The 25,227-nt window shown below is 37.9% G+C and overlaps 1 protein-coding gene across 9 annotated transcripts in view; it reads left to right on the forward strand.

Annotated features, from left to right (window-relative positions):
- Window positions 1-25,227, forward strand: part of PICALM (phosphatidylinositol binding clathrin assembly protein) — a 66,640-nt gene that overhangs the window by 36,132 nt on the left and 5,281 nt on the right. For 2 of the 9 annotated variants that reach the window (XM_032099040.1, XM_032099043.1), the window contains exons 9-22: window positions 27-112; window positions 1,319-1,442; window positions 1,782-1,918; window positions 4,232-4,332; window positions 9,129-9,278; window positions 10,662-10,724; window positions 11,067-11,147; window positions 13,681-13,788; window positions 14,636-14,767; window positions 14,857-14,887; window positions 15,706-15,805; window positions 17,554-17,577; window positions 19,574-19,633; window positions 21,875-21,979. In XM_032099040.1, the coding sequence (XP_031954931.1) occupies window positions 27-112; window positions 1,319-1,442; window positions 1,782-1,918; window positions 4,232-4,332; window positions 9,129-9,278; window positions 10,662-10,724; window positions 11,067-11,147; window positions 13,681-13,788; window positions 14,636-14,767; window positions 14,857-14,887; window positions 15,706-15,805; window positions 17,554-17,577; window positions 19,574-19,633; window positions 21,875-21,979 (1,302 nt within the window). The remainder of the gene's footprint in view (window positions 1-26; window positions 113-1,318; window positions 1,443-1,781; window positions 1,919-4,231; window positions 4,333-9,128; window positions 9,279-10,661; window positions 10,725-11,066; window positions 11,148-13,680; window positions 13,789-14,635; window positions 14,768-14,856; window positions 14,888-15,705; window positions 15,806-17,553; window positions 17,578-19,573; window positions 19,634-21,874; window positions 21,980-25,227) is intronic. The other 7 variants (XM_032099041.1, XM_032099044.1, XM_032099047.1 and 4 more) reach the window with 5 other exon arrangements.

A 25,227-nucleotide genomic window follows, 5' to 3' on the forward strand; every position in this document is an offset into this window, starting at 1 on the left:
GTATTCCCCAATATCTCTCTTTGCAGGCACCAAGTAGCCTTCTTGATGCTTTGGAACAACATTTAGCTTCTCTAGAGGGGAAGAAAATCAAAGATTCCACAGCTGCAAGCAGGTGCTTATATCCTTGTCCTTTTGGACAATTGTCAAATAGAGCATTAAATCAGGTTTTTTTTCAATTTTATTGTAAGTTAAGATTTGAGGAGGCTTTCTTAAAGACATTATATGATCAATGATGGATTAGCAAGTTGTCATATGTTTTGTTGAGTACTTCAAACAGCTTCTTTCAGGTCAACAGAACTAGAATCTTAAGGACCTGCAAGGGCCCCCTCTAACATCCCTACTTATGCTTTTAGCATTTGATCCTGAACTTCTGAAGAGGAGCTACGTTTCTTTCATGTACTGCCTGCAAATGTTCATTTTATGTTAATAATTAGACTTCTGTAAGGTATGCCACATGAATAAATACATCTCCTTAGACTTTTACATCTCAGCTTTAATCCCTGTTTTGTCAAAAGCAAGGAAATGCTTCAAGAAGTCCTTACATAAAGTATGAATTTTGAAAGTAATTGGTAGTTAAAGCCATAATGCATATGATAAAAGGCATTAAGTGATTGTGAGTGCTTTCCAAAACACAACAGGCAATATAGAGAAGTCCTCTACATGAAAAATTTTGTTGTTTAAATTTAACAAAGCATAATATTGGGCATAAGACTTGTAAAATTAAATAGCATTTCTTTATTGCATGTTCAAGAAATAAGGCAGTAATATTTTATAAGTTCTTTATGGTAGCAACTTTTTAGAATATTTGCTTTCTTTTGTAAGATTACTCTGTTAAAAGTTAAGTATTTGTTTTAAATCTTTTTGCATACTCTTAAACATGATGGTAAATTACAATTTTCCTTTGGGATATATTAGAGGCATTGATAGTTTGTTCACTAAACCTGTTAAATTAACAACAATTTGAAACAGAGCCCAGATGATTGGAGATTGCTATGTGCCTATAAATAATCCCATTTTAGGCAAACAGGAAAAGAGCAAAGGCTTCAAACGTGAATTTGTGATGCACTTTGGAGGGGAAGCATTTCAGGTAGAAAATCCAAAAGCCAGTAGAGTAGACAGCATGATTTCTCAGCATTTTTTGTTTTACAGTTCATATGGTGTATCTTAGTTAAACTTTTCAATTGTACAGTGTAAGATATAGCCAATGATATAGAGAGCTCAGAAGGAGACTGGGTGGATACAAGCTAAGTGTTTTTTGGAAGCTCCTATCACGTGTCATCTGTTAACAGCCAGCTTTTCTCCTGTCCAATTACTTTAGGGCTACCACCCTTTCCAATGCAGTCTCTTCCCTTGCAAGCACTGGCCTGTCCCTTACAAAAGTGGATGAAAGGGAAAAACAAGCTGCGTTAGAGGAAGAGCAGGCTCGCTTAAAAGCTTTAAAGGTAGGCATACAGAATTTTTAATTGAAAATGCTTTTCCTGTGTTCTTGTTGATAGCTTATTAGGATTCTTAAAGGAGCAAAGGGAAAAACAGAGTTACTAATGCTGAGCATGTACTGTTGGCAAAGTGCTGGAAATAGAATTGTGTGTACTTAGATGATGCACCTTGTGGAGGGTTTGTTAAAATAGTTTCTGAAGTATTTTTGGCACCACTGACTCTTGTAATTACAAGTGGCTAACACTAGTGTGTCGAATAAATAATTCTTTAGTTCTGCTTTATTTACCTCCAGTGTCATACACACAAATGTTTAGATGTCTTATGCCAGCTCACTTTCCCAACAGGAGCAACGTCTAAAAGAACTTGCAAAGAAACCTCATACCTCTTTAACCACGGCAGCTTCTCCTGTGTCAACTGCAGCGGGAAGCATCATGACTACACCAGCCATTGATATTTTTTCTACCCCTAGCTCCTCTAACAGGTATGCTGAATCCTCCTCTGGGAGACATGCTGCAGCAAGGGTTTCCTCTAAATTTCTGCCACAGAGAATCACAATTTTATTGCACAAGATTGGTTGGGTGCAGAGTACATTAGCAATGTGATAAGAAATGATAGTGAAGCTGATGGGAAAATAGCCTATTGCAATAAATAACATAAAACTGTGTTCTCATCATCTGTTTGTGGAAGTTTCTGGTATGAACTGACTGCTGACAGCCCTTTTAGCTGTTCTTAGTCAGTAAGCCAGACTGTTGGAACTGTAAAACACACTTGCTTTGTCCCCAAGGAACATTACAAGTAAATTTCAGAAAAGTCAAACAAAAATTCTGTTTGAGAGGTCATAAAGAGAACTTGTTTCTAGATCTTTAAAAATAGAGTGGCAAATATTTGGGGTAGATTTTCTGAAAAAGAAAAGCCTGAAACAGGGTTTGAAATGAGAGGCAGGTTTTGCAGTCTTGTGTTATATCTGAAACATCTCTTCAAGTACCTGCAAAGAAAGTGCAAGAGTACTCACTGCATGCTAATCCTGATCTTTGACTAACAGGAGCTGTTGGTAGGAGCAAGTGTGTGATCTTCATTCTGTAAAATACCTGTCAAATTAAGCAGCAGCAGAAGGTACAGTGCTTTTATCAGTACAGAAGGAATTGGCTCTCTGAAGTCATATTTTTGCTTTGAGTGTGATCCTAAACCTAAAGGATTGCTTAGTTCTGTTAGAGCTCATGTAAGAATCAATTACTCTTTTGACAGCTTTCTTTTCCCATTAGAAAGTTGTAGGAAATTACTTAACACCAAATATGTGGTAAACAGCTGAATCACATATAAGAAGCTAGAGATCTGTCAGTGTTAGTAACTGAAAGACTTCCTTGTAAAAAGATTTTGTTTAAAATTGCTTTTTAGAGGCCAGAAAACTTGAAATGGGTGTGTGCTTTGAACTTGAATATCTGATCTTGCTTCTTAAGAGGTCTGAAACATAGAAACAGCTGATAAAGCTTCTTCAAACAGAAATGCTGCATAGTGAGGACAAGAGTGTTTCCTTGTAAAAAAACCCCACACACTAGTTTTTCTTCATGTTTAAATTTACTCGCTGGCAGAATGACTGCTATGAGCAAAGGACAGACTTTACAGCAGGAGCTGTCATGAAGGGGGTATGCTGGGCCAGAAGTTCAGTGGCTTGCTATTAGATGCAATGTGTCTGGTTAATCCCTGTCATTATCTTGGACAAGCTTTACTTTGAAAATTATCTTTGTTCAGCTATTCGCATTATAGGGCAGTGCCAGACCATGCTGCTTTTTAATGGGAGCAGTAGTGGCAAAATGTGATTGTAATCACTGCTGAAATGAACCAAGCAATACTGAAAACTGTGAATTGTAGAAGTGATTGGGTGAGCAAGAAAATATACAGACATCTAGGATGTCACTACTAGCCATTAAACTCTTGTGCTGGTCTCATTTAGAGAGATGTTTGGATGTCACAGGGACTCAGCTTCTATCCATCATAGAAGCCATATGTGCAAATTTTGGTTCATTTCATGTCCTGAAAGGTTCTGGGAGAACACAGTAGCCTTTTTTTTTCTTTTTTCCCAAGACTTATTTAAAGTGTGAAATTAACTCTCTGCAAGAGGATGAATTTTACTGTTCTTGTTTGACTCCTTAAATTAATGCAGCAGTTGTATATAAGCCTACACTCTTAATTTCCATGTGATGTTATAAGGCCTCAGTTTGGTTTTGAATGGTCTAAAATGTGCATTTAAATACGTTTTCATTCCCATGCCTGACGTGTGATCAAGTGTTTCAAGGCCTCTTACATTTGCTTTCTCCAAAGTTCTTTAACAGCTCATAGTTGTAAGGCAGTTTTTCAGCAGTGATTATAGTGGAAAGATGAGAGTTGTGGAATTTAGATGTAACATTTTTGTGGTGCAGCCCATCAGAGTTCATTTTGTCAATCTGTTTTTGTTGTATTATAGAGTTTTCATGAGGTGACTTTAAAAGTTGCTGAAGATTTCTGAACATAACATGTCCTAGCCCTGGTGCTGGACTGTGAGGACACCTGTCTTTTTGTTCTGGACAGCTTTGACAAAAGTCCCTTGAGATAACATGCAACTTATCTTGCTAAATTAACACTTTTTTACAGAACTGAAAATATGGAGTTCACCAGCCCTTCCAATTTTGGGTCAGTTCTATCCATTTTGTAATAACCATTTTGTAACAAAGTTTTGTTACTGTTGACAGTCGCTAGCATTTGCCTATATTGAAAACTGTGATGTAGTTCAAACAGTTGTATTAATTTCTCTTTGTAGCACCTCAAAGCTGCCAAATGATCTGCTTGATTTGCAGCCAACTTTTCATCCGTCTGTACATCCTATATCTGCTGCTCCACAAGTAGGAAGTACCTGGGGAGGTAAGAATTCTGAGTTGGATTAAGGTTCTAATTGCTATGGCCATGTTCCTGTGCATGTTTCCCCTAGTCTGGGGGGTATTTCTTCCTTAAAGAGAGAGATCCTACTAAGACATTACAAGTGAATAAAGGGATCAGAAAAAGTAAAATCTCTGTATAGATTAAAATACTGTAGCAGTGTGTGGTGATTCTAAAATATTTTGATATATCTTTTTATTAGCAAAGTTACTTTAATTGTTGACCAGCTCTATCAGCCTCATAACTCCTGTCTTCAAGAGTCACATAGCCAGCTGCAGAAAATTAGCTGTTTAGAAGTCAGTTCAGTGAAGCTGTCTATGAGGTAGACTGTGCTGCAAACACAGGAACGTGAATGCAGAATTGTTTTAATACATATTCTAAATTTTGTCTAATGTTAAATCAAATTTGCTGGTGATGATAATGCAGAACTTGGATGAGGCCTGAAAGGAGGCACTTGTGACAACTGTGCATAGAAAGAAAAGCTGGAGTTAATTATTGAAATAATAATAAGGCTTCTCTTTACAAATTCTCTGCTATATTTCATTTAACTACAACAGCAAATTAGTAAAAAGCTGTGGTTGGACCTCTTAAGTGAAGAGATAAAATTTATATTCTTCCCTCTGAAATCTACTCCAGAACACCCAAATTTTCATTCTGCCCAGTTTCTAGGATGGACTGAGTGAGTTGCGAGATGATCTTATTGGTACAATCAAGTCCTCAAACCAAGGGATCAAGCAAGAGAGTTCTAGAAATGAATTTTCCTTCAAGATTGGTTTGAATGCTAAAGCATTTCAATGTTTACTCAAAGTTCTTGGCTGCTTTTCAGTGTTCCAGAATAATTCAGATACAGTAACATATTGCCTGCTTACACTGTTGGTTATACTGGTGGAGGATTAAAAAGCTTTATAACGGCGGGGGAAGGTTGTGGTGGTTTTTTTACTTTTCTATATAAATGACACTTAGTAAAATACTAAACTCCTGAACTATGTGGCTATTTCCAGATTATTTTTTTCTAAATTAGATGCTTGCAAAAATGCTTTCTTTTATGATGTGAAAAATTGGGAATTGCTGCTTCAGGAAGTTTTGTAGACATCAGAACAACCCTGTTCTAAATTTTTACTTCCCTATTTATTTTTATGAGCTATAGCTCTTCTTAAAATCTTTCCAGCTACCTAATGTATCTTCATAATAAGCTGTGTATGTATTCCATTTTCCTATTTACTTTTTGCTGTGTACTTTGTTTTGTGTACCTTCTCACATTTGTTTGTAGGGAAATAACACAATTTTGAGTGACAAAGGCACTACTAATATATGTGGCAGCTTCTAAAATAGATAAGAGCAGTTTACTTGTTCTTTGGCTTTGCTGAACAAAGCGTCTCTGGAGAAAGATGCAGTGAGGAGTGTATGGAGTTAGGCATACAAATTTCAGCCCTATAATAGGCTTAGAGTTTAGGAATGGAGAAAAATGGTTTGGCTCATCTTGATTGTTTTCTGCACAATACCTTCTGTTTCAGCTTGTGTTGTTTGTTTCATTGGTGAGAGATAAAAGGGGAGCTACCTTCCTCTCAAAGGTCACATCACAATTTAGCATTTCTTTATTAACCTGAAAGTTGAGCCTGAAGGTCTGTGTTTGTTCAATGTTGTGTTGCTCGTGGTGTGAGTCTTCAGTAATAGCTGTTGATATATCTGCTTACTATTGACGCATTTCTAAATACTTAGACTTAATTAACTGTGAAGATTTTGGATTGTCTGCTAAAATTTTAGGCTAAAATTCTGGGATCACCATTTTTTGTGTTACCTTTCATCAAAAAAAACCCCAACTCTTCAGCTTACCGACATGAACACTCACTTCACACAGGTGAGGTAGATAAGAAGTGCTTTCCACATTTTACAGATGGGGAAATCTGAGCAATTAACTGACTTGTCTGAAGTCATACGGCAAGTCAGTGGCAGAGCCAAGAATGGAACCTGAACTATTTCCAGTCCTGTGCTCTAACCACTGCACAGCATCCTTCCCTTAGGTAATTTTCTGACATGGTGATGTTTGTATTTGGTGTATATGGTGACTTTGAGAAGAGTATCAAATCAGCTAAAATCAGTCACTGTTAAAAATTTTATGCAGAAGCTCTTAGGTGTGTAATAGACCAATAAATGGTTACAAAAGCATTATATTTGGGTTGCTGCCTTTAGTTTCGTGCTCCCAAAAATGTTAAAGCTTACAAGGTTAAACTCCTGGGGAATGGGTCCTGTGATTGTATGTTTTTAGTTTACCTATTTCAGACTGTAAGAGATGCCACTGAAAATCCTTTGTCACTGTTTTTCCAGGCAAAATACTTCTAGTTGGATAACTTAAAGATAGAAATTTGCAAAATTCAAACTACTTTTGTAAATGCACCTAAATCATTAATGCCTAATGATAGCATGCAGGTGCAGCGTGATTCCATTGACACAAATAGATGCCATGTGTATTCAAGGATGAAATTGGGCTTTAGAAACATTGAGGTGTTGCTGTCAGGATTGGCAGCAATTTTTAAAACTTGAATATGTAAGAATATAAATTACCCAAACCCAATTAATTTTCCGTTACTTTTATTACTAGCATTGTCAAGTTCTGAGACTTGGACAAGATTGAACATGCTGGCTAGGGTTAGAATGAGGCAGCCAAGCAGAGAATCTGAGAGTGGATTACATTTCTGAGCAAATCTTGATAATCTAAAGTTGAATTATATTGTCTTATTAGTCAAAACACAGGAAGTTCCATATACAACCTTGGGAATTGAGAACAGAAAGTAGTCTGTGGTAATTTTCTGGATGAGCGCATGTGTAAAATAATTTTAGAGGACAGTAGATTCAGACTAAAAACTTACTGTGCTTCTTAGCTTCTTCCATATTGTTTTATCTGCACTATTTATTGGGGTTCTTTGGAGACCATTCCAGCTGTCTCTGGTATATTTGCCATCTATCAGTTTGTACCTAAACTTCAGAAGCAAAACAAATGTGCCAGTGTGGAAATGAACATTTTGACACATCTGTTTGAATTTTTTCCACTTACATAATATAAAGAGAACCAATAAAATCAGCAGAATGTGAAGCAGCAACAGAAAGAGCAAGGAAGAACTGATGAAAGGATAATGTGCCCCAATTTATTGTCAGATCTGTTTGTTCTATGTCTTTTAAAAAGGCATTCAAAGCAGAAAGCAGTTTTAAGGAGTAGCTGAAAGCAAGAACTCAGGTTTAGGCGACTGGCTGATTGGCATGTCCACTATATAAAACATACATAAGACAATACATAATTTTTTATTCCTGTTATATATTACAAATATTATACCAGCTTGTTCTGCTTATCTTTTATTCAGTGTTGGACACTGTCGTTTTGCTGACTGAACGATTTAGAAAAAGGTCTTTTAAGGTACTTCACTCATTCTTGCAACACAGCCAAGCAGTTTGGGGGAAAAGTCAGGTCTTACCTAATGACATATCTTGAGCAGCAAATCAAAGCATGTGTTAAACCTGCAAAGAATAATGCAGTTATAGTTTTAAAATTTTGTTTTCATTAGGACTTTTGTACAACTGAGCACAATGTAGACTTATAGCTAAGAATCAGGAGGTCAGATTCAGGGAGAGAAAATAATTTACACTTTGAAACTGCTGTGTGCAGCATGATAGTGTTTACAAGAATTGTGAATAAATGCATAAACCAGCCAGGTTAAAAAAAAAAAAAAAGAAGCCAGGAACTGAAGTATTTAAGACATCTTTCCTATTATTGTTCTTCAGAAATTTCTCTGTAGTGGCTTTGTCTAGAAGAGTAAGTTGCAATTCAAGGCACCATGATAAGGAGGACTAGATGTAACCCTTGCTGATCTACCTAGTGAGTTCTTGAATTTTCCATCAAGGGTTCGTGGGCTCTGAAACCAGGCAGCTAAACCACAGCTCCTTCAGTCAACAAGTATTGTAGCTGCCTTCTCTATCCAGTTTATCTGTTAGATTCTGAATTACAGGAGTACATGAGCTTGGCAATTGCATTCATGCATGGGAAACCTTGAAACTCCTATGTGCCTTAGGAAGTCACTTGTATAGATCTGTGTTTCCTTCCTCCCAATAAAGTCTGACAGTTATTTAGTAAAGAACATTCTCCTCATCATGGCTTACTGTCTGTTGTCTGTAAAAGCAGAGCAGTCTTTTGCTTGCTTGCAGGTAACAGCATATGCACAAGCAGCTGCTTTGTTCCTGATGCCCCAAGTAGCAGGGAAAGTGCTTATGTCCTGTATGCTACCTTGGTATAATCATAGCTCTTGAAAATTTCATGATGCTCAGTAACAGAAAAATCCATAAACACAGTTTGGAGAAGGAGAAGTTCAGCTCAGTTGGTTTTGTTCAGGTTTTTAAAGTTGTCTTGGGGATGCTATTGTGTTGAATCCTCTCATAGCACCTGGGGTTCTGTAGTGCTGACAGGCGGCCTCTGCTCCAGGGACTTTGTTGCAAATGTCAGGACGTGACTGTGAGAAACAAAAAGTGATTGTGTTTAGAGGAATAATATAGTTACTTTGTCTAAAACACACTCGGGAGGAAGCACAGTTTATAAGATGGTGTTGTTAATTTAAAAAAAAAAAAAAGGAAATTAGTAGCTAGTATCTGCAGTATTTTTCTTGAGTAGAGAGCAGGTAATTCTGGACAACTTGAAAATGAAATAATTAGCTAGGTCATCCCAAGTTTAGAGATGTGAGGAGAAAACTAAATTGGTCTCCCTTTTCTTCTTTCTCTTGCTCTCTGGAATTGAACAGATCCTTTTTCTGCTACTGTTGATAATGTTGATGATGCCATTCCAAACCTAAATCCTTTCCTTACAAAAACTAACGATGCTGCTCATCTGTCTGTGTCTTCTGATGTATCTACTTTCACCAGTAGGACACCCACACATGAAATGTTTGTTGGTAAAGTACCGTTTTAAACTAATTTCCTATTTCCTAAAAATTTTAACATTATTTTAGTTTCTAAAATATATTTTGGGGCCTTGCAGAAACTAAAAGCTGGTCATTTGGGGCTGGTTTTGTGCTGTGTTAGAATTTGATTAGTAGCTGTACCATGAAAATGGTGTTAAAATCCTTGCTTGGCTGCCTAGATGGATTCTGACCTGATGTAAAGAAACATAGTTACAGTTAGAGCAGTTGCTTGAGTGCAGTTTTACGAAGTCTCTTGCACTTGGGAATTTTAAGGTAAAACGCTGCTATGTCTGAGAAGAAAATGCTGCTACTTTCTTCCTCGGGTTGAAATGTTCTTTTTAAACAAAGGAGCTTAATTTTTTCTTTTTTGATAGTGGATGCTTTTGCCCCAGTCGTGTTGTCATTAAGAAACATGAAAAATACTGAAGCATAATCTACTCAGACTGTTTAGCGATGGGGCAATAAACTAATAACTCACCTGTTAAAAACTGTTCACATCTTACTTTGGAGATGGTTCAGCATGTCTGTCTTACTAGAAATTCTTCTAACATTAGTTGGTGCAGCTCATTGTAATTTGCTTACTTTTCAATAGGAAGATTGTTTTCATAGCCAAAAAAATCAATTAATTACATGTCAGTTCTGTTAAACAAAGCTAAGTTTAAAGACAGTTGTACACCACAGGCTGTATTTATGCTGGTTGAACCCCACTAGCACTGATCAAAGAAAAGTACAGACTCTCAGAACAAAGAGGGTTTTTTTATACCTCTGATACTTGTTAATAGAGGTAAAACAAAAGGGATGATCTCTTTAAAGATATTCATACTACCTGTACTTTGTCACCTTACCTAACTAGTTTCCTAGCCTGTCTGTCTTTAATGGAAAGACAAAGAAAGCAAGATAAATATATCTTTAAATATATATAAAATACTTTTAAGTTGGTATTGCTGTCTTTTCCATGCTTCCAATGAAATTTTTATGGTTCATGTAAATGTAGAATGATTATTTGAAATACAGCTGGTTGTTTTAGTAGGATGGTTATTTAGTCAAATTAGTTTCCTCTGTACAACTTGTTTTGCAGTCACACAAAAAGTTGCAGCAGTGCAGGGCTGTGAACAAGGACCCTGATGGGTTTTTGTTCTCCTTGCTGGTCTTTATTTATTTATCACATGACAGCTCTGAAGTCACTGGAAATGGATGGCATTGATACATTGCATTGCCTTCCAGTGTCTCATGCTCTAAGGATATGTCTGGAACCAAAGGGTGGCCTCCTGACAGATTGATGTGGGAAATGTAGATTCAGTTTTAGCTGTAGCACGATCAAGGTGCTACGATAATGTGAATGTGGATTTAAAATAACTCTTTCTGGTTCTTTAGATCATTACAATCCATTTACTCAACTAAATCCCTTTGTGGCAACCAAATATGAATATACTTCAGGTATAAGAAAAATGCCTTGAAGCTTTTACACTCATTTTCTCCAAGGGTGTAAAAAATGGCATTTGATTGGAAAAAAAAGTTTTCATCCTAATATAGCTGTTCCTCTGAAACCATGCTTTCCCCTTTTGTGTTAGAGATCGTGTAAACTTGTTTCTTACCGTCTGTCTGATGTGTATTGATTTCATTCCATTGGTTCTATGTTATTAGACTATATGTGGATTTATAGACTGATGTGAAATGAAAGTTTTGAATAGCAGATAAACAGTGTATCTTGGTTCTCTTTCTGTAACTCTCCCTCTTCTCCTTTCCTGGCTTTCTCTCTTGTGTGATACTCCTTATCAGATTCTTTTTGTGGTCCTCAAGCTTACCCTAATGCTTCTCATTTCCGCAATGAGCCTTCTTCTGTAGCTGGTCTATTTGGAGGTAGGTAACGGGATACAGCCTTACCACGCACACAGAAGTTTGAATGTGTTGTGTGCCTAGAAGTAGTAGGCATGTTACTGACTACAGAAGTGCCTTGTTGTAGTGGCTCCAACTATTCATGTGCTTGTGCCAGGTGTGTGGTCACGAATGGTATGTATTTTTTCAGTTTGTGCCAAACTAAGGTTTATTTAGTCTAAACATGAAATGAGTATCTCCCCATTTCAGGATCTCTTGTGCTACATACCATGCAAAAGACCTGCATGTTTATAAGTATCTTCTCATCTTGCTCTACCTCACTGTTTTTAAGATAAAGGGATTGGGATGTTCGTGCTTCTTATGGCAATTTTGTTGCTATATTACTCTTAAACCAGTGCACTAAACTAGTGTTAAGCTTTGCAACAGAACAGGAGAAAGAGGTCTCTGCTGCATTAAAGTACTGGCTAATCATTTGTACAGCTGTGTCACGTCTGCATAGTAACCCCATACTGGTGCTGATTCTGGAACACTGTCCTGATAGTTGCTAGAGAGACTGTGGGCTGTCCAAACCCGGTTGAACAGGGTGTGTTAATATTGCTGCAATGCAAGGCTTAGGAATATCTTCAGTAAATGGTTTGTGGAAGGCTTAGTTCTTAAAAGCTCCATAAAGTCACATTTTGGTTTAGCGTCTTTGCATAAAAATCAGTGAGAGCCATTTAACAAAAGGTTAAATACTAAAAATGATTCTGTTCCCTTTGTTCTGTATTCAAAAAGCAGGATTGTTAGTTTCTGTCAAGTCTTGACACTCAAAGAAGCTCCATTAAAATATTGACCTTCGCACCTTTCAAAATACCTGTTAAACAAAATGCCCTGAGTTGGTGGTTGATACCAAGAGCAGGATTTGGTCTTTCTCAGAGGCTGATTCAAAGGAGTCCTGTGTATTGTTTTGTCCTGGAGATGGTCTCATCTTCTTGGTTTCATAAAACTTGAAGCTTCTAAAACGTGAGATCAGGAAACTCAGCTTGTTTCAGTTGAGGCTGTTTGCTAAAGCAAAATATGAGCTATTGTAAGTCAAGTTTTCTATTGGTACAGGCACGGTTTTAAGAGTTGCAGGACATCCCATCAAAGGAATTCCTATCTGCAGTTCAGAGTCTCTGAAATGGCTTGTTACAACTTGATGGTATACATGTCATAAAGATACTCATTTTGGTTTGTTGATTATTTACTCTCTCTTTTCCCACATTACTGCTTCCCATGTTTTGCTATATGCGGTTTACTTTGATTTGTTTTTAATGAAAACTACATTGTCTAAATTTTAGTGATGGAGTTAGGCGTCTTACGTTCCTTTAAAACAAAAAGGAACAGGTAATCCAAATTCGGGGTTTTTTTCTGTGAAGTTTATGTTCGAGAATAACATCCCATAGTTACTATTTTTTCTGGGTGAAACGTGACTTATTTCAGAAAAACAGTAAGATTGAAATGAGGTGCTGCCCCTCAAGTGAAACAAAATCCAAGAAGCGTTCTTTGTCAGTTATTTCTACTCACTGCAGTGTTCTACTCCTGAAGTAGTTGTGATCCTTTCATTTCTCCATGTCATCATATTTTTTGTTAGAAACCAGAAGAGCTAGTTTTCAAGGTGGCATTGTTAGGGGTTTTTTTGGTGCTTTTCATATAAAGCAGTAATTACTTCTGTAATTGCCTGAACACTGAGGTGATGCACATGCTTGTGTGTGATCATGTATAACACTAAAAAAATACTACAAACAAATGGCTATGACCTTCTGTATTACTGAACTATCAACTTAATGCTGCTGAACATCATCTGCAATGCTTCATACTGCAATAAATTTTCAGTGTTGCAAAAAAATTGTGTATTTGTAGAACACTACAGATACATGGGAGACAAATGGAGTAAGTTTAGACAGCACTAGGAGTTGAAATGTGGCTGTACCTCCCCATATCTTGCCATAATTTCTATAAATTTGACTGCAAAACATGGTCAACTGCAAAACGTTTGTCAAAAAATAGCTAAGGGCTAGGCTATGAACATTATTAGTATTAAGAGTGTCTAATTAAAGGCATTACTAGTTCAGGCACTTTGGGATGGTTTGGATCTTACTCCAGTTGTATCTAAGAGAATTGCTGGGTTAATATAAAGCATGGAGGGAATAATTAGTCAGATAATCTTGAAACAGATTCCACACTAGCCAGCTTCTTTTCCTGGAGAAGCATGGTGACTTTTCCTCAGTAGTTTTGTTATAAGCATATGGTAAAAGAATAAGGAAGGTGTCAATAATTAATCCAGAGATTAAGCAGTTGCAGGGGAGTGTCTTTTATGGCCTGTCTGTCCAGCTTTTGAGACAAAATCTTTCTTTGGAGGAGTAACTTCAAATAAAGACCAAATAAACTGCTCGGTGTCAGGGTGTAGTCTGGACTTTTGAGGTATTCCTAGTCTTTCTGCAGTGCTGAAATATTTATTTGGCTTGTCTTGCATAAAGGTGGATTTGTGGGAAATGCTGTATAAAAACATACAATTTCTTTCTTTTTTCCCCCACAGGGTTCACGCCATCTCCTGTTGCTCAACCACAGCCATCAGCTGGCCTTAATGTTGACTTTGAGTCTGTGTTTGGAAATAAATCTTCTAATGTTGTCCCAGATTCTGGTGGTAAGACACTTGCTAAAATAAATGACGTGTGCCCCTCAATTTATTTTATTCTTGAGGTATAAATCTCTTAATCGGTATTTATTTACACTACTGAGACAAAGTTTCAGAGATGAAGAAAAGTAAGCTGTTTTTAAAAGGTCAGTCAAATAATTTTTCATTACAGACTATTTCTCCGCTCTGCTGAAATGTTTATACTGACTTCCCTCGCTTAAATATTTTGTAAATTAAAACTTTCACACAGTGAACAGCCTTCATTTTTATATGCTGTCAGATGAAATTAAGTCTGTATTTGTAGAGTGTGATTGGAAGAGGTAAAATTGCATTTCATTTTATGTATCTGCAACATGGTTTTTGGCACTTCCTTGCCTCCTCTTTTGACGTTACAATTGCTTCAGAAAGTGATCAGTTAATACACTGTTAATTTGGATTTTTTTTTGTTCTTTGGAGCATCAGGAAAGTAGATATTTTCTGATCTTTTGTCATTAGACTTGACATCAGGTTTTTTTTGTAAGCCAGTGATTTGCTAAAAGCAAGTACATGTTTTTGTAAGATTGGAACACTTTATGTATTTTTTTCTTTGTTTTATGTTTTGACTGCTTTACTGTCACTATGAATCCATTCTGTGTAAAATTGTCACATAGGTTAAACCACTGAAGCGAAATCTTATTTCCATAGTAAGTATCTTTTTTATCAAGAGGAATAATAAGTTTTGTCCTTGTATAGAGTAGCATCACCAGGTTAAATTTTGTATTTTAGCCATTGTGTTGATCTTGCTTTCTGTTTAATTGAATGCCATGACATTTGTGGGAGGCCTGTGATTCAAATCACTTATGTTTCTCATTCCAAGGCTTTGATGAACTAGGTGGTCTCCTAAAACCAACAGTGGCCTCTCAAAACCAGAGTCTTCCAGTTGCCAAAGTACCGCCTAATAAATTAGTGTCAGATGATCTGGATTCATCTTTAGCCAATCTTGTAGGCAGTAAGTATGGAACTGCTAACTTGTAAATACTTACTGATTTCTTTTAAACAAACAGAATTTCAGTAGTCTCTTCTTCTCCCTTGTGACAGATTTGGGCATTGGAAATGGAACTACTAAAAAGTGAGTATGCTTAATCAGAAGTTGAGCATTTGGATTTTCATGATAGTAAATTTTCATGGGTGTACATGTTGAAACCTGTGCATAACAACATAATGTTAGCCTTTAGAGCATGTGTGGGATTGTACTTCTTGTACAAGGTGTAATGAATTGTTGAGATCTGTTGGAAGGTGACTGTAGACTGAGTGGTAGTGACAGTGATAGCAGCAGGCAAGGTGTCCTGTCTCTAAGTGCTTTCAGACTTTAGGTATATTAAAAAAATTAGTTCATCAAAATGTTTCTTTGTAGTTGTTGCAGGTAAACATAGCACTCATTAAATACTTGGTGTGACCTGAGTGTGAGCAGAGCAGTATTAAAGATTGTGAAACTGCAACCTCGGTCTTGAGGCTGACCTTTAGACAAATGAATTTTGAAGCAGGGTGTGTGTGTTCAAGGGTAGTGGACATCTGCTCTAGCAGCAAAGTTGAGAAATGGGATTGGGAAATTTCAAGCTTATTGGGACTATCTGTGCCAACTCTGAAATCATTCAGAAATCCTAATATTCTGTCTTTAAGTCTAACTCAAATGTCTTGACCAAAGTCAGATAACACTAACTTACCTATTCTGGGCAACTTGACTGAGATGCTGAGGGGGCTCATGCTGAACAGCTTCTTACTTTTCCAAGCCAAAACGTTGTCACAAAACTTTTTATCGACTCCTTTGCTAAATGAGCTTCATTAATAAAAGAAGCCTCATTCCCAAGTGGAAACGGTGTTCACCTGAGGAAGTCTTATAAGAAAGTCCAATGTTTTCTAACAATTTTTTTAAAAATTTATTTGAAGTGATGTAAACTGGACTCAGCCAGGTGAAAAGAAACTGACAGGTGGTTCCAACTGGCAACCCAAGATTGCACCTACAACTGCATGGAATGCTCCAACGTTGGTAAGCAAATGCTTATTTTAAAATAGTGAGTTCCCTGCAATTTAGATCTGCAGGGTGATGTGTAATGGATGAATTTGAAAATGGCCTATAGCTGCAGTAAAAGGGTAATAGAAAATTGAAGAAATGGTCAGTTGGAGGTGTGTACTGCTGGGATTTGTTTTTCTTGGCTATGTGATTCTAGTAAATAGTTTGTGATGTGATGTGAAGGTTTAGTACAAACTTCAGTAGTGTTTGAGCAGCCTCTCACATGGTGTGGCAGGGGCCTCTGGGTTTCACTCATTGGACTTTTCAAGTGCATGTAGAGACAGGACAAGGGGCAGTGGCTTTGAACTGACAGATGTCAGTTTTAGATAGGAAGAAATTCTTTACTGTGAGGGTGGTGAGGCACTGGCACAGGTTTCCCAGAGAAGCTGTGGATGCCCCAGTTCCTGGAAGTGTTCAAGGCCAGGATGGATGGGCCTTTGAGCAACCTGGTCTAGTGGAAGGTGTCCTTGCCCATGGCAGGGTGGTTGAAACTAGGTGATCATCAAAGTACTTTGCAACCCAAACCATTCTCTGAGTTTATGACATAAAACTCTGAATTCCAAGGAGGGAGGAGGCACTTTGCAGTCTAGAAAAGCAGAAGTGTGAAAGTGCCCTTTGGGTGCACTGATAGGTGATGCATCATTATGTTGTAGCTTGGCCTGCCCTGGGGGTGGGAACTGGTGCCACTGATACTTGCAAAGGTGTCAGAGGCTACAGCTTTCTTAATGTACATAACTACTGCTTTCCTGCCCCAGTGTGTGCAGTTGCTTTTAATCCGTGCCAGTTTTGATGAGCAAGTTCATGTCTATTTTAACAGATAATATTGGCAAGGATTTTGGGGTAGCAGTGTAGGAGGTGGGCTTTCAATTACATGTTTAGACTTTAGAGAAGTAGTTTTCACAATCTTCACAGAACATTTTTACATGTGAATCCTACTCACCCTTTCACCAATGACCTGGAGAACTGTACATGGACAGAACAGGTAACAAACTGCCCCCAAGGATTTTTGGCATCTGGCTCTGACTGGGGGAGGTTGAATCTGCTGTGTAGTAATGCAGCATTGTGGATTTGGAAAGACAGAACTTGTTTCCCTGGATCCACCACCTCTTCCCTACCAGATGTCACCTCTCAACTCACTACATTTATTTAGGGAGAAATATGTTTGTGGATCTTACTGGAGTGTGTAGATATTGAAGAAATTGTAACTACTTACCTGCTTTAATGACTGGTGGTTTGAGTTTACCTGTGTGCTTGAATCTGTTTAATAACTCATGTCTTATATCTACATCTTGTGATAAGTCATTACATTTAACAGCTTTTATTATTGAGGTACTGTTAAGACACTTCCTGTGAAACTGTTCTATAAACATAAAAAACTTGAAAAAGAAATAATGAGGGGGGGTAAAAAAAGCTTTGTTTTCCTCTGCTGGTCCATTTATTGTGGAGTTGCTGCTGCTTGCTAAATAAATATGCTTTTGAAAATCTTTGGTAAAAAAGGCATATACCAAATAAATGGGCTATGCAAACCAGTGTCAAATCTAATAACAATGACAGTATCACAGGTGTGTTGTCTCAGTGAATGACTTGAATTACAAGAATGTGTTGGAGTAAACATTTAATGTATTTGTGAACTAAAATGCTATCTGTGTATATTCTGTTGTGTAAGTATTTGCTTCTAATCCAGTGTTATTGCATTATGTAATTGTTCTCCCTGGGAAATACAGAATGGCATGCATTTTCCACAATACGTAAGTGAAACAAGCCACAGCCTTTTTGCAATCGACTGGCATGCTGATATTAACCACTGCTGTTGCAGAATCTCATAACCTCCTCGCTATTTACACATTTCTCATTTGAAAATCTTTGGTGTGCCAAAAATTGAGCTTTTCCTAGCATACACAAACTTCATAGGTGGTGTGCAGGCTCTTGACTCGAATGATGGCATGGGAAATACCAAGATTATTTTTCCTTGCTTTAAACTGTACCATCTGCTGCCAGAGAGCTGGGGTATGTGTCTGTGCTGCCTTTAATGCATTTGGTGAATTCTGAATGAAGATAAAAATATTGTGTTTGAATAACTGCATGAAACCTCACAGGCTTCTGTTATACATGGCACTTGATCCACATTTATGGTAGATCTTGATTTTTTAATTTTTCTTTAAGTGGGGAGAGACCAATATGTCATGAATGCTCATATGAAAAAAGAAAATTAATGCAGATAGTTTATAGAGGGCAAGAAATAACCTGTGCTCGCTGTCTGAGGAATGCAGGCTTTAATTTCAGAGGACTTTTTTCTTTATGTCAACAGTAATATTGGTCTTTCCCTGTGTTCTATTTTTATTCCAGGGTAACTCTGTACCTAAAGGGTGGTAGGTCCGTATTTGAGCACTCAACAATAAGTTTGTTCAGCATGTTTGTGTAGGTGTGTGTACACAAGCAACACAAAAAAAAAAGGATAGCTTTGCCCAGTGGCTGAAATATATGGCAAATACACTGTCCAGATGGTTCTCTATCTGTTCTCATGTCAATTGAAATGCCAGTTGCACTGGCTCTACTATATAAGAAAATGCAGCTGATACCTTAGAACTGAATTCAGAAGCACCTTTCCTGATGCCCTATTTGTGATGAAACAATTTATCTGCTTTAATTAATCCAGTATGATTAATGGTTTATCATTTGCCTCTTTTCTGTAACAGTAATGTCTGTGTACCAAGAAATGCTTATGGTATTTGTCTTGAATAGAAATCCCCCCAGCAAAAGCATGAAAATTACTCGGTATTTTTCTAAAAGGGGAGACTAACAGGAGGTGGAGTGAATAGACAGCAAGCTGTCTGAATATCTGTAAGCACTAGTTTAGTCTGGAAAAAAATCCAACTTTTTTTGTCCTCGTAATAGTTAATATTAATTTAGGAAGTGGATATTAAACTGTAGAATAAAGAATATAGGAAAGAGATGAAGAACTGTCTTTATATTTCTGAGACTTATCAGCTGTTTTTCTACATATATATTGCCAAGCTGTTTACAAACCATAAGTTCACCCAGGTTTTGTCTGTTGTCAGCAATTGTACTGTGCCTTCATAAAAGTGCAGTAAGTACATCAGGGTGATATAAACATATCTGCCAAGTACTCAGGACTTTTAGCATGTTCAAATGCAGTGAATGAAGTGAGTGAGGGAGAGGGAATGCAAACTGGCTATTCTTGTGAGAGTCTAATTTATATCAAAGCCTGCTAGGAGAATCCCCTTAGTGTGTCCATCCTGGCTAAAGTGAATTCCTTTAAGTGTCAGCAGAAGCAATGGTCATTTGGTCTTTCAGTCTTTTAAATTCTCTCTTAAGACTCGTGTAACATTACTTTTGATACTGAATATAAGTATGTACTTCATGGGATTAAAAAAGGGCTTCTGCTTCATGAATATTTTCTCTCAACCTTCTGTGAGTCTTGTACTGTGTTCTCTAAACAGGATGTTGAGAGAGTGGTACTTGCAGTTTAGTTCAGACAGCCAGAATCCTAACCTGATACAAGCAAAATACATTATTAGAGATTTGCCAAGATGGCCCAGAAACTTTAGGTTAGGTATTATATTCCATCTGAAATAATTAGGATACGCTCTTAACACCAGACTGAAAATCCTATTCTTTGCTTTGTTCATAATAAGCTGAGTGCTGTAGTTGATCCTTAGAAAGCAATGTCTTGCAGTATGCAGCTGATCTCTTCTCCCAGTTCACCACTGTTTCTCGCACCAGGCACCCCCTGTAATGGCCTATCCTGCCACAACGCCTACAGGAATGATGGGCTACGTGATGGTGAGTGGAATTCCTACAGCTCCAAGCAGGCAGATGCTGTGTATTGTTTGATGGCTTATAGTTTGGTAGCTCTTGTTTTCCTGAACTATTCTACTGAAGACTGAATTTCAGCTCCCATTCATTTATTCTTCACCAAATTATTAACTTCTGGTTTTCTGAACCACTTACATGGTGTTTGTCTGAAATTGTCTGCTCTTCCTTACTTCACTTGTTTTTTAAATAAACTTCTTAAAATGGAACTAGATCATCTTAAAGGTCTCTTCCAACCCAAACCATTCCGTGATTCTATGAAAATTAAGAGTGTCTGTTCTTGGTGGTCTTTATTGGCATAGAAGTAAGTGTATCATAGAAGTAAGTTTATCATGTCAGTATAAATAGCTGCTTTCAGAACAGAAATGTTTTCTTGGTGAAGTGAAACCTTCCTTAAATACCTTCTGCTGAGGTTGGGAGCAAGTATCTGTGATGATTAATGCTACAAAAGTGCAAGTTTGTGACACTGCAATATGGTGTGGTTTTGGTTGAGAATTGGATCTCTTAGTGACACACCAATACTGCCAGGCTTTTGACATAAACTTGACCTTCCTGCTTTTTGCTCTGAAAATTTTTGTTCTTACCTTAAATTTTAAAACATTTCTGAAATGATATGCCTTAGCTCTTCTTTTTAGTATGATTTTGATGCAGCACAGCTTTCCTGAGTGAATAAAGGCAAGAAAACTTCCTTCAAGCAGTTAGTCTATTAAATGCCTCACAGATTAAAGGGGAAAAAAAAGTTTCATCATATAACCAAATTAGTTTAATGACTTATAACTTGTATATGCTCAGTAAGTGAACTGCAGAAGTAGCCACCTGTGTTCTTGAGGGCCTCTTGGGAGAGTATCATATCTCATATCATATCATATCATTCCCCATTACCCATCCATGAACTCCCATATTCTTCATCAAAGCTGTTATGGTTAAACTAACGTTAGTGTGGATTCAAACTTTGCACTTACACTTGGGTCAGCAGCAGGGGAAGGTGACATATGTGGTGTATGGGAAGTAATCTTTCTTACGTCAAGCAACTTTCATTGTGGGGTTTAAATGCCAATATGAAATGGGCACTGAAATTAAGGAGCTGTAGCTCTGTTACCTTGAGTTGCTGCTGCTTGTTCAAACACGTGCAGTATCTGAGCAGATGGGTGAGATGGGTCATTACAGAATGACCAGTGGGCTCCATGGCACATCCTGAAATCTGCCCTGGCTCATTCAGACTTTATGCAGGACATTTACCATGAGGAATCTCTGAAATGTTGACTCAATTTACAACCCTTGCTGTAAAACCTTTTTCCTAAAAGCAGTGGGGACCATAGTTCTGAGGATGGTCTTCTCTAAGTGCAGGCTTTTCCCTTGGTGTGAGCATGCTGGGACAGGCAGCTTCCTTAGAGCCATAGCGCTGCGCCTGGGCATTCCCTGGCTGCTGCTTCCTGTGTCTTCCTTGGGCCAGCAGTTGTTCAGTTGTTCTTACATTTTTTTATAGGGTGTTTTCATCAGAGTCAGTTTCTTGAATGGGTTCACCCTGTGATTGCCCAAACGGCTGGTTGGCATGATAGGAGGAGTACCACCACCACCAGGATTAGTCTGGGAAAAGCTGGCTGGAATGGGGATTGCTTCAGTAGGACTGCTGCTGGCTGTCAACCCAAGCCTGAGGGGAATGCCAAAAGCGGTGCCAGAGATGGGCATCTGTGTTAAATATAACCTGACTTGTAAGGCCATTAATACACATTAAACTCGTAATTTGGCTCAGCTGGAGTGTTGGTAACACTTTGATTGCATAATGACTTAACATTAATTGCACGTACAGCTCTCAGTTTTCAGTTTTGTCCTGAACTCTATCAGCACTGCACTGCTATCTGTAAAACTGTGCTTGTGCTGTCAGAGGCAGTCAGGGAAGTGCTGTCTGACCTCGCTTTTGAGAGCCAGAAGGACCAGCACAAATGCTTGTCTAACAAGTGTTTTAGTGCTTCGGATCTTTGCAGCAGGAGATTGAATGGGCTCAGTTGTTATTGAGAGAATTCCTTGGAAAGGTTCTAATGTTCCTTTCTGGTAACCTTCTTTGCAGAATATTGTAGAAGGATCTCACGTGATTGCGTATCTCAAATATGACCAAAACTTTTCACCCATTTTGCCATTTTCCTTTATTTCCATAAAGACTTGCAATGTATTAATGCTGTGTGTGATTTCATGCTGTCTGTGTTTTTTCAGCCATCACAGATGGGAGGCATACCAGTAATGACACAGCCAACTTTGATATACAGTCAGCCAGTCATGAGACCACCAAATCCCTTTGGCCCTGTACCGGGAGCACAGGTGTGTATATTCAAATTATTGGTGCTGGGAATGAATTACACATGAGGCAGTTTCTTTAAAAGTATATTTAATATGTTAATTTTTTACATAGATATAATTGTTTCTTATTTGTGTTGGACAAATTATTCACAACCCCAGCGGTTCATGGGAGGCTTGCTTCCTATCTGCTTGTATCCATGTTGGCAGCAGCAAGTTTGTGTTACCAAAGCAAAGAGGGTAGGTTTTTTTCAGGCATTGTTTTTCTGGGAATGTGACAATGACAAAGGACAAGAAAAGTTGATGTCTGTGCTCTTTGCTGAAGATGGGCTTTTTCCCCAAAGTCATGTTCCATGCTGCTTTACCCTGAAGAGTGTGGCTTTGTGAGATTGGCTATTACAGCTTTTTCTTAAGTATTTGTGTCACTGTTCTTTCCCTTGTTACACTTAAAAGCATCAGATTATAAAGTAGCCAAGGTGCAAGGTGTGTGCTTTTATTACAGCATTTGCAGGGGCCGAACAGGGCATGTGTAGCCTTTTATGTCCATGACTGCATTAGATGGTTTTGAAAAGATTGTGGAACTAATCTTGGTGAAACCTCAACCCAACACCCAGTTGTTGTTCCTGACCATCTCAGTGGGAGGCACATGACACATCCATCTAGTTTTAACCATGGTGGTCTCCAGTGGGTTTTGTGTTCCTCCATGGTTTTGCAGGAGACTGCATTTGCAGCACAGTGAAGATGTGCAATAGCCAATACCAATCTACCTGGCTTTTGCCTGTTAAGTGCTACCTTAAATGGAGTGTTCCTTAAAATCCCCTGGTTACCTGTTTCTGGGGATGTGTTGTGTCCAGATTCATTACCTAAACCACTGGAATGAGTGTGCTGAAGGGCCACTCTGAATTGACTGCATCAATACTGGAGTTAAATACATACCTGTTACTGGTTTGTTTTACAAATGTCTGTCACTGGGAAATTTCTATCTGAACTCACTTTTATAACCCAATAGGCATCTGAAAAGAGGGGAGCTTTTTTTACAGTAGGAAAAACATTTTGAAAAATAGGATAAAGAGGATGGATAACCTTGAACACATTCATACTATTTTTGGAAAATTCTGAGATCATTAAGACTTTGTGTTTGTGAACTGCAGTTAGAGGCAGAGCCAAGTTTAGCTGGCAGACTGAAGCTCCAGGATTAACAGTGTGGTTTTACTTAGCCATCAGATGTTTCTTTTTCAAAGTTCACTCTGTACCTCAGACTTCTGTTTGAAAAATGAAATATATTGTGCCTGTATTTTGATCTCAGTATAAAGAGCTCTGTCTCTATAGGTGACTGTTTGAAAGCATTCATGTATAACTTCACTTAGGTATAGGTTGGTGTAAGTGCAGGGTTTGGGACTAGACTGTGGAGGGAAGGGAATTCAGCAGTAAGCTGGAACTAAAAAGAGCCTCTCAAGCATTTTTCAGTGCCGCCGTGTGATCCTTTAACAAGAAAGGATATTCTGCTGTGTGCTGCCAGTGGGCAGTGTGTCCATTGTCTTCTTTAAAATACGGCCTGGTGGATAGATTTTTTTTTAGTATCTTTTTTTTTAATAGCTTTTTCTGAAAGGGATGCTGTTAAATTTCTTTAGCTGGAAATGCAGTTCTCAACTGACTTTTTCTTGGACTTCCGAGAGCTGCTTTTCACCTTCACTGTCACTTAAATGATTTGATATTTTTGACATGGGTTTTATACCATTTCAAGAGGACAAATAGTGTTTATGATAGTTTTTAAATACTGACCAAGTAAAAGAATCCTCAAGGATAGGAATTTTTCCTACATAAAAAAAAAAAAAAAATTTTGAAGCAATCCTTGAAAAATAAAACCTGCCTACCTGCCTGATGCAGTTATGAGCAGGTAGATGGGTCTGAATACCTCAGTGAGCCTTTCTGCTTCATTTGACATTGCAGGGCGTGGCCTAGGTTGAATCCCAGCTGGCTGTCAGAACAGGAGAAAGAGGAATTAGTCACAAGTGAGGTGTGTAGAGCTATATTTAGTCTCTTATCTGACAGTGTTTGGCTCCTGTGAGAATTAATTTCATTGAAAACACACCCTTTGAGTCAGCATTTGCTGTGACCAAGAAGGGTTTTCCCTGAGACACACAGTCTGTGTTGCTGGAAGGTGTTGAGTTTTCAGAAGCCTGACATCAGTAAAGCATCTTAAATGAAACAAGGGCTGCATGTGAGAGCTTCCCCATACACAGCCAAGTTTATTGATGTAAAGCCACGGAGGGGAATTACACTTTTATCACACTGAGCTTACTGTGTGCTAAGTCTTGAGGCTCTTCTGAGGGTGTATTTTGCAGTTTAAGTTTAGTCATTACTCTTGTTGTGCCAGAAATAGAAAAAAGAAAGTAAAAGAAATAGAAATGTGTGTTCTTGGGGTAAGTAAACAAATCTTACAGAATAAATAATGGTTATCTGAAAGGTGCAGAGCTCAGACTGTCCACATGGATCACTGTAAACACCATTATTCTAATACTGGTTTTGTCCATGGCATCATCACTGCCAAAAACAAAATTGGTTTTCGTATTTACTTTTAAAGCACCAGATTATATCACCTCCAGTCTCCCAATAGATCTTGGGTGTTGTCTACAGTAAAGGAAGCTGAAAGTACTTAAAAGCATGATGACAGATATGAAGTTGTTGCCAAAAATTTTGTTGCCAAGTTGTAGTGAGTTGAGAACAGACTGGGAAAATAGGTGTCTTAATGTTGTCCAGTTTCTGTATGAATTAAGCTGTTGTTCCTAACTTGATACTCTCAAGGATTAGTCTTAATAAATACATTTTTTCTATCTCTAGATATACCTGTTTTGCTTCTCTTCCAAGTGTTCTCTTTACGTGCTTGCAACTTTTTTTCCTAATTGTTGCAGTTAAGAGCAAGGGTAGTTCGGTTTTTAAGGGCAAAATAATTTAAAATAATTGAGAATGGAACTAGAACAGTCGCTTCTTTGAAAATCTGAGTGCAGAAGGCATTCATAGGTTTGAAAGGTGTGTAATTTTTCTTTGAAAATATTTGTCCTGCATTAGGGTCAGTATTTCCTGCCTGAGAAAGAAATAAGTTTTCATCATGATAAAACAGTGGGCATTACTCACTGCAAACTATTCCATGGTGCTATCCAGAGCAGTGAGAATGGCTGGAGTTGATTACATTGTAGCTGGTGAGGGGGAAGTGTGTGTGTATGTCTGAGGAGGGGGCAGGCTGAATCAGTGGTTCAAGCAGAGGGATGGCA

Source organism: Corvus moneduloides, chromosome 2 (genome assembly GCF_009650955.1).
Source record: "Corvus moneduloides isolate bCorMon1 chromosome 2, bCorMon1.pri, whole genome shotgun sequence".
Classification (NCBI taxonomy): domain Eukaryota; kingdom Metazoa; phylum Chordata; class Aves; order Passeriformes; family Corvidae; genus Corvus; species Corvus moneduloides.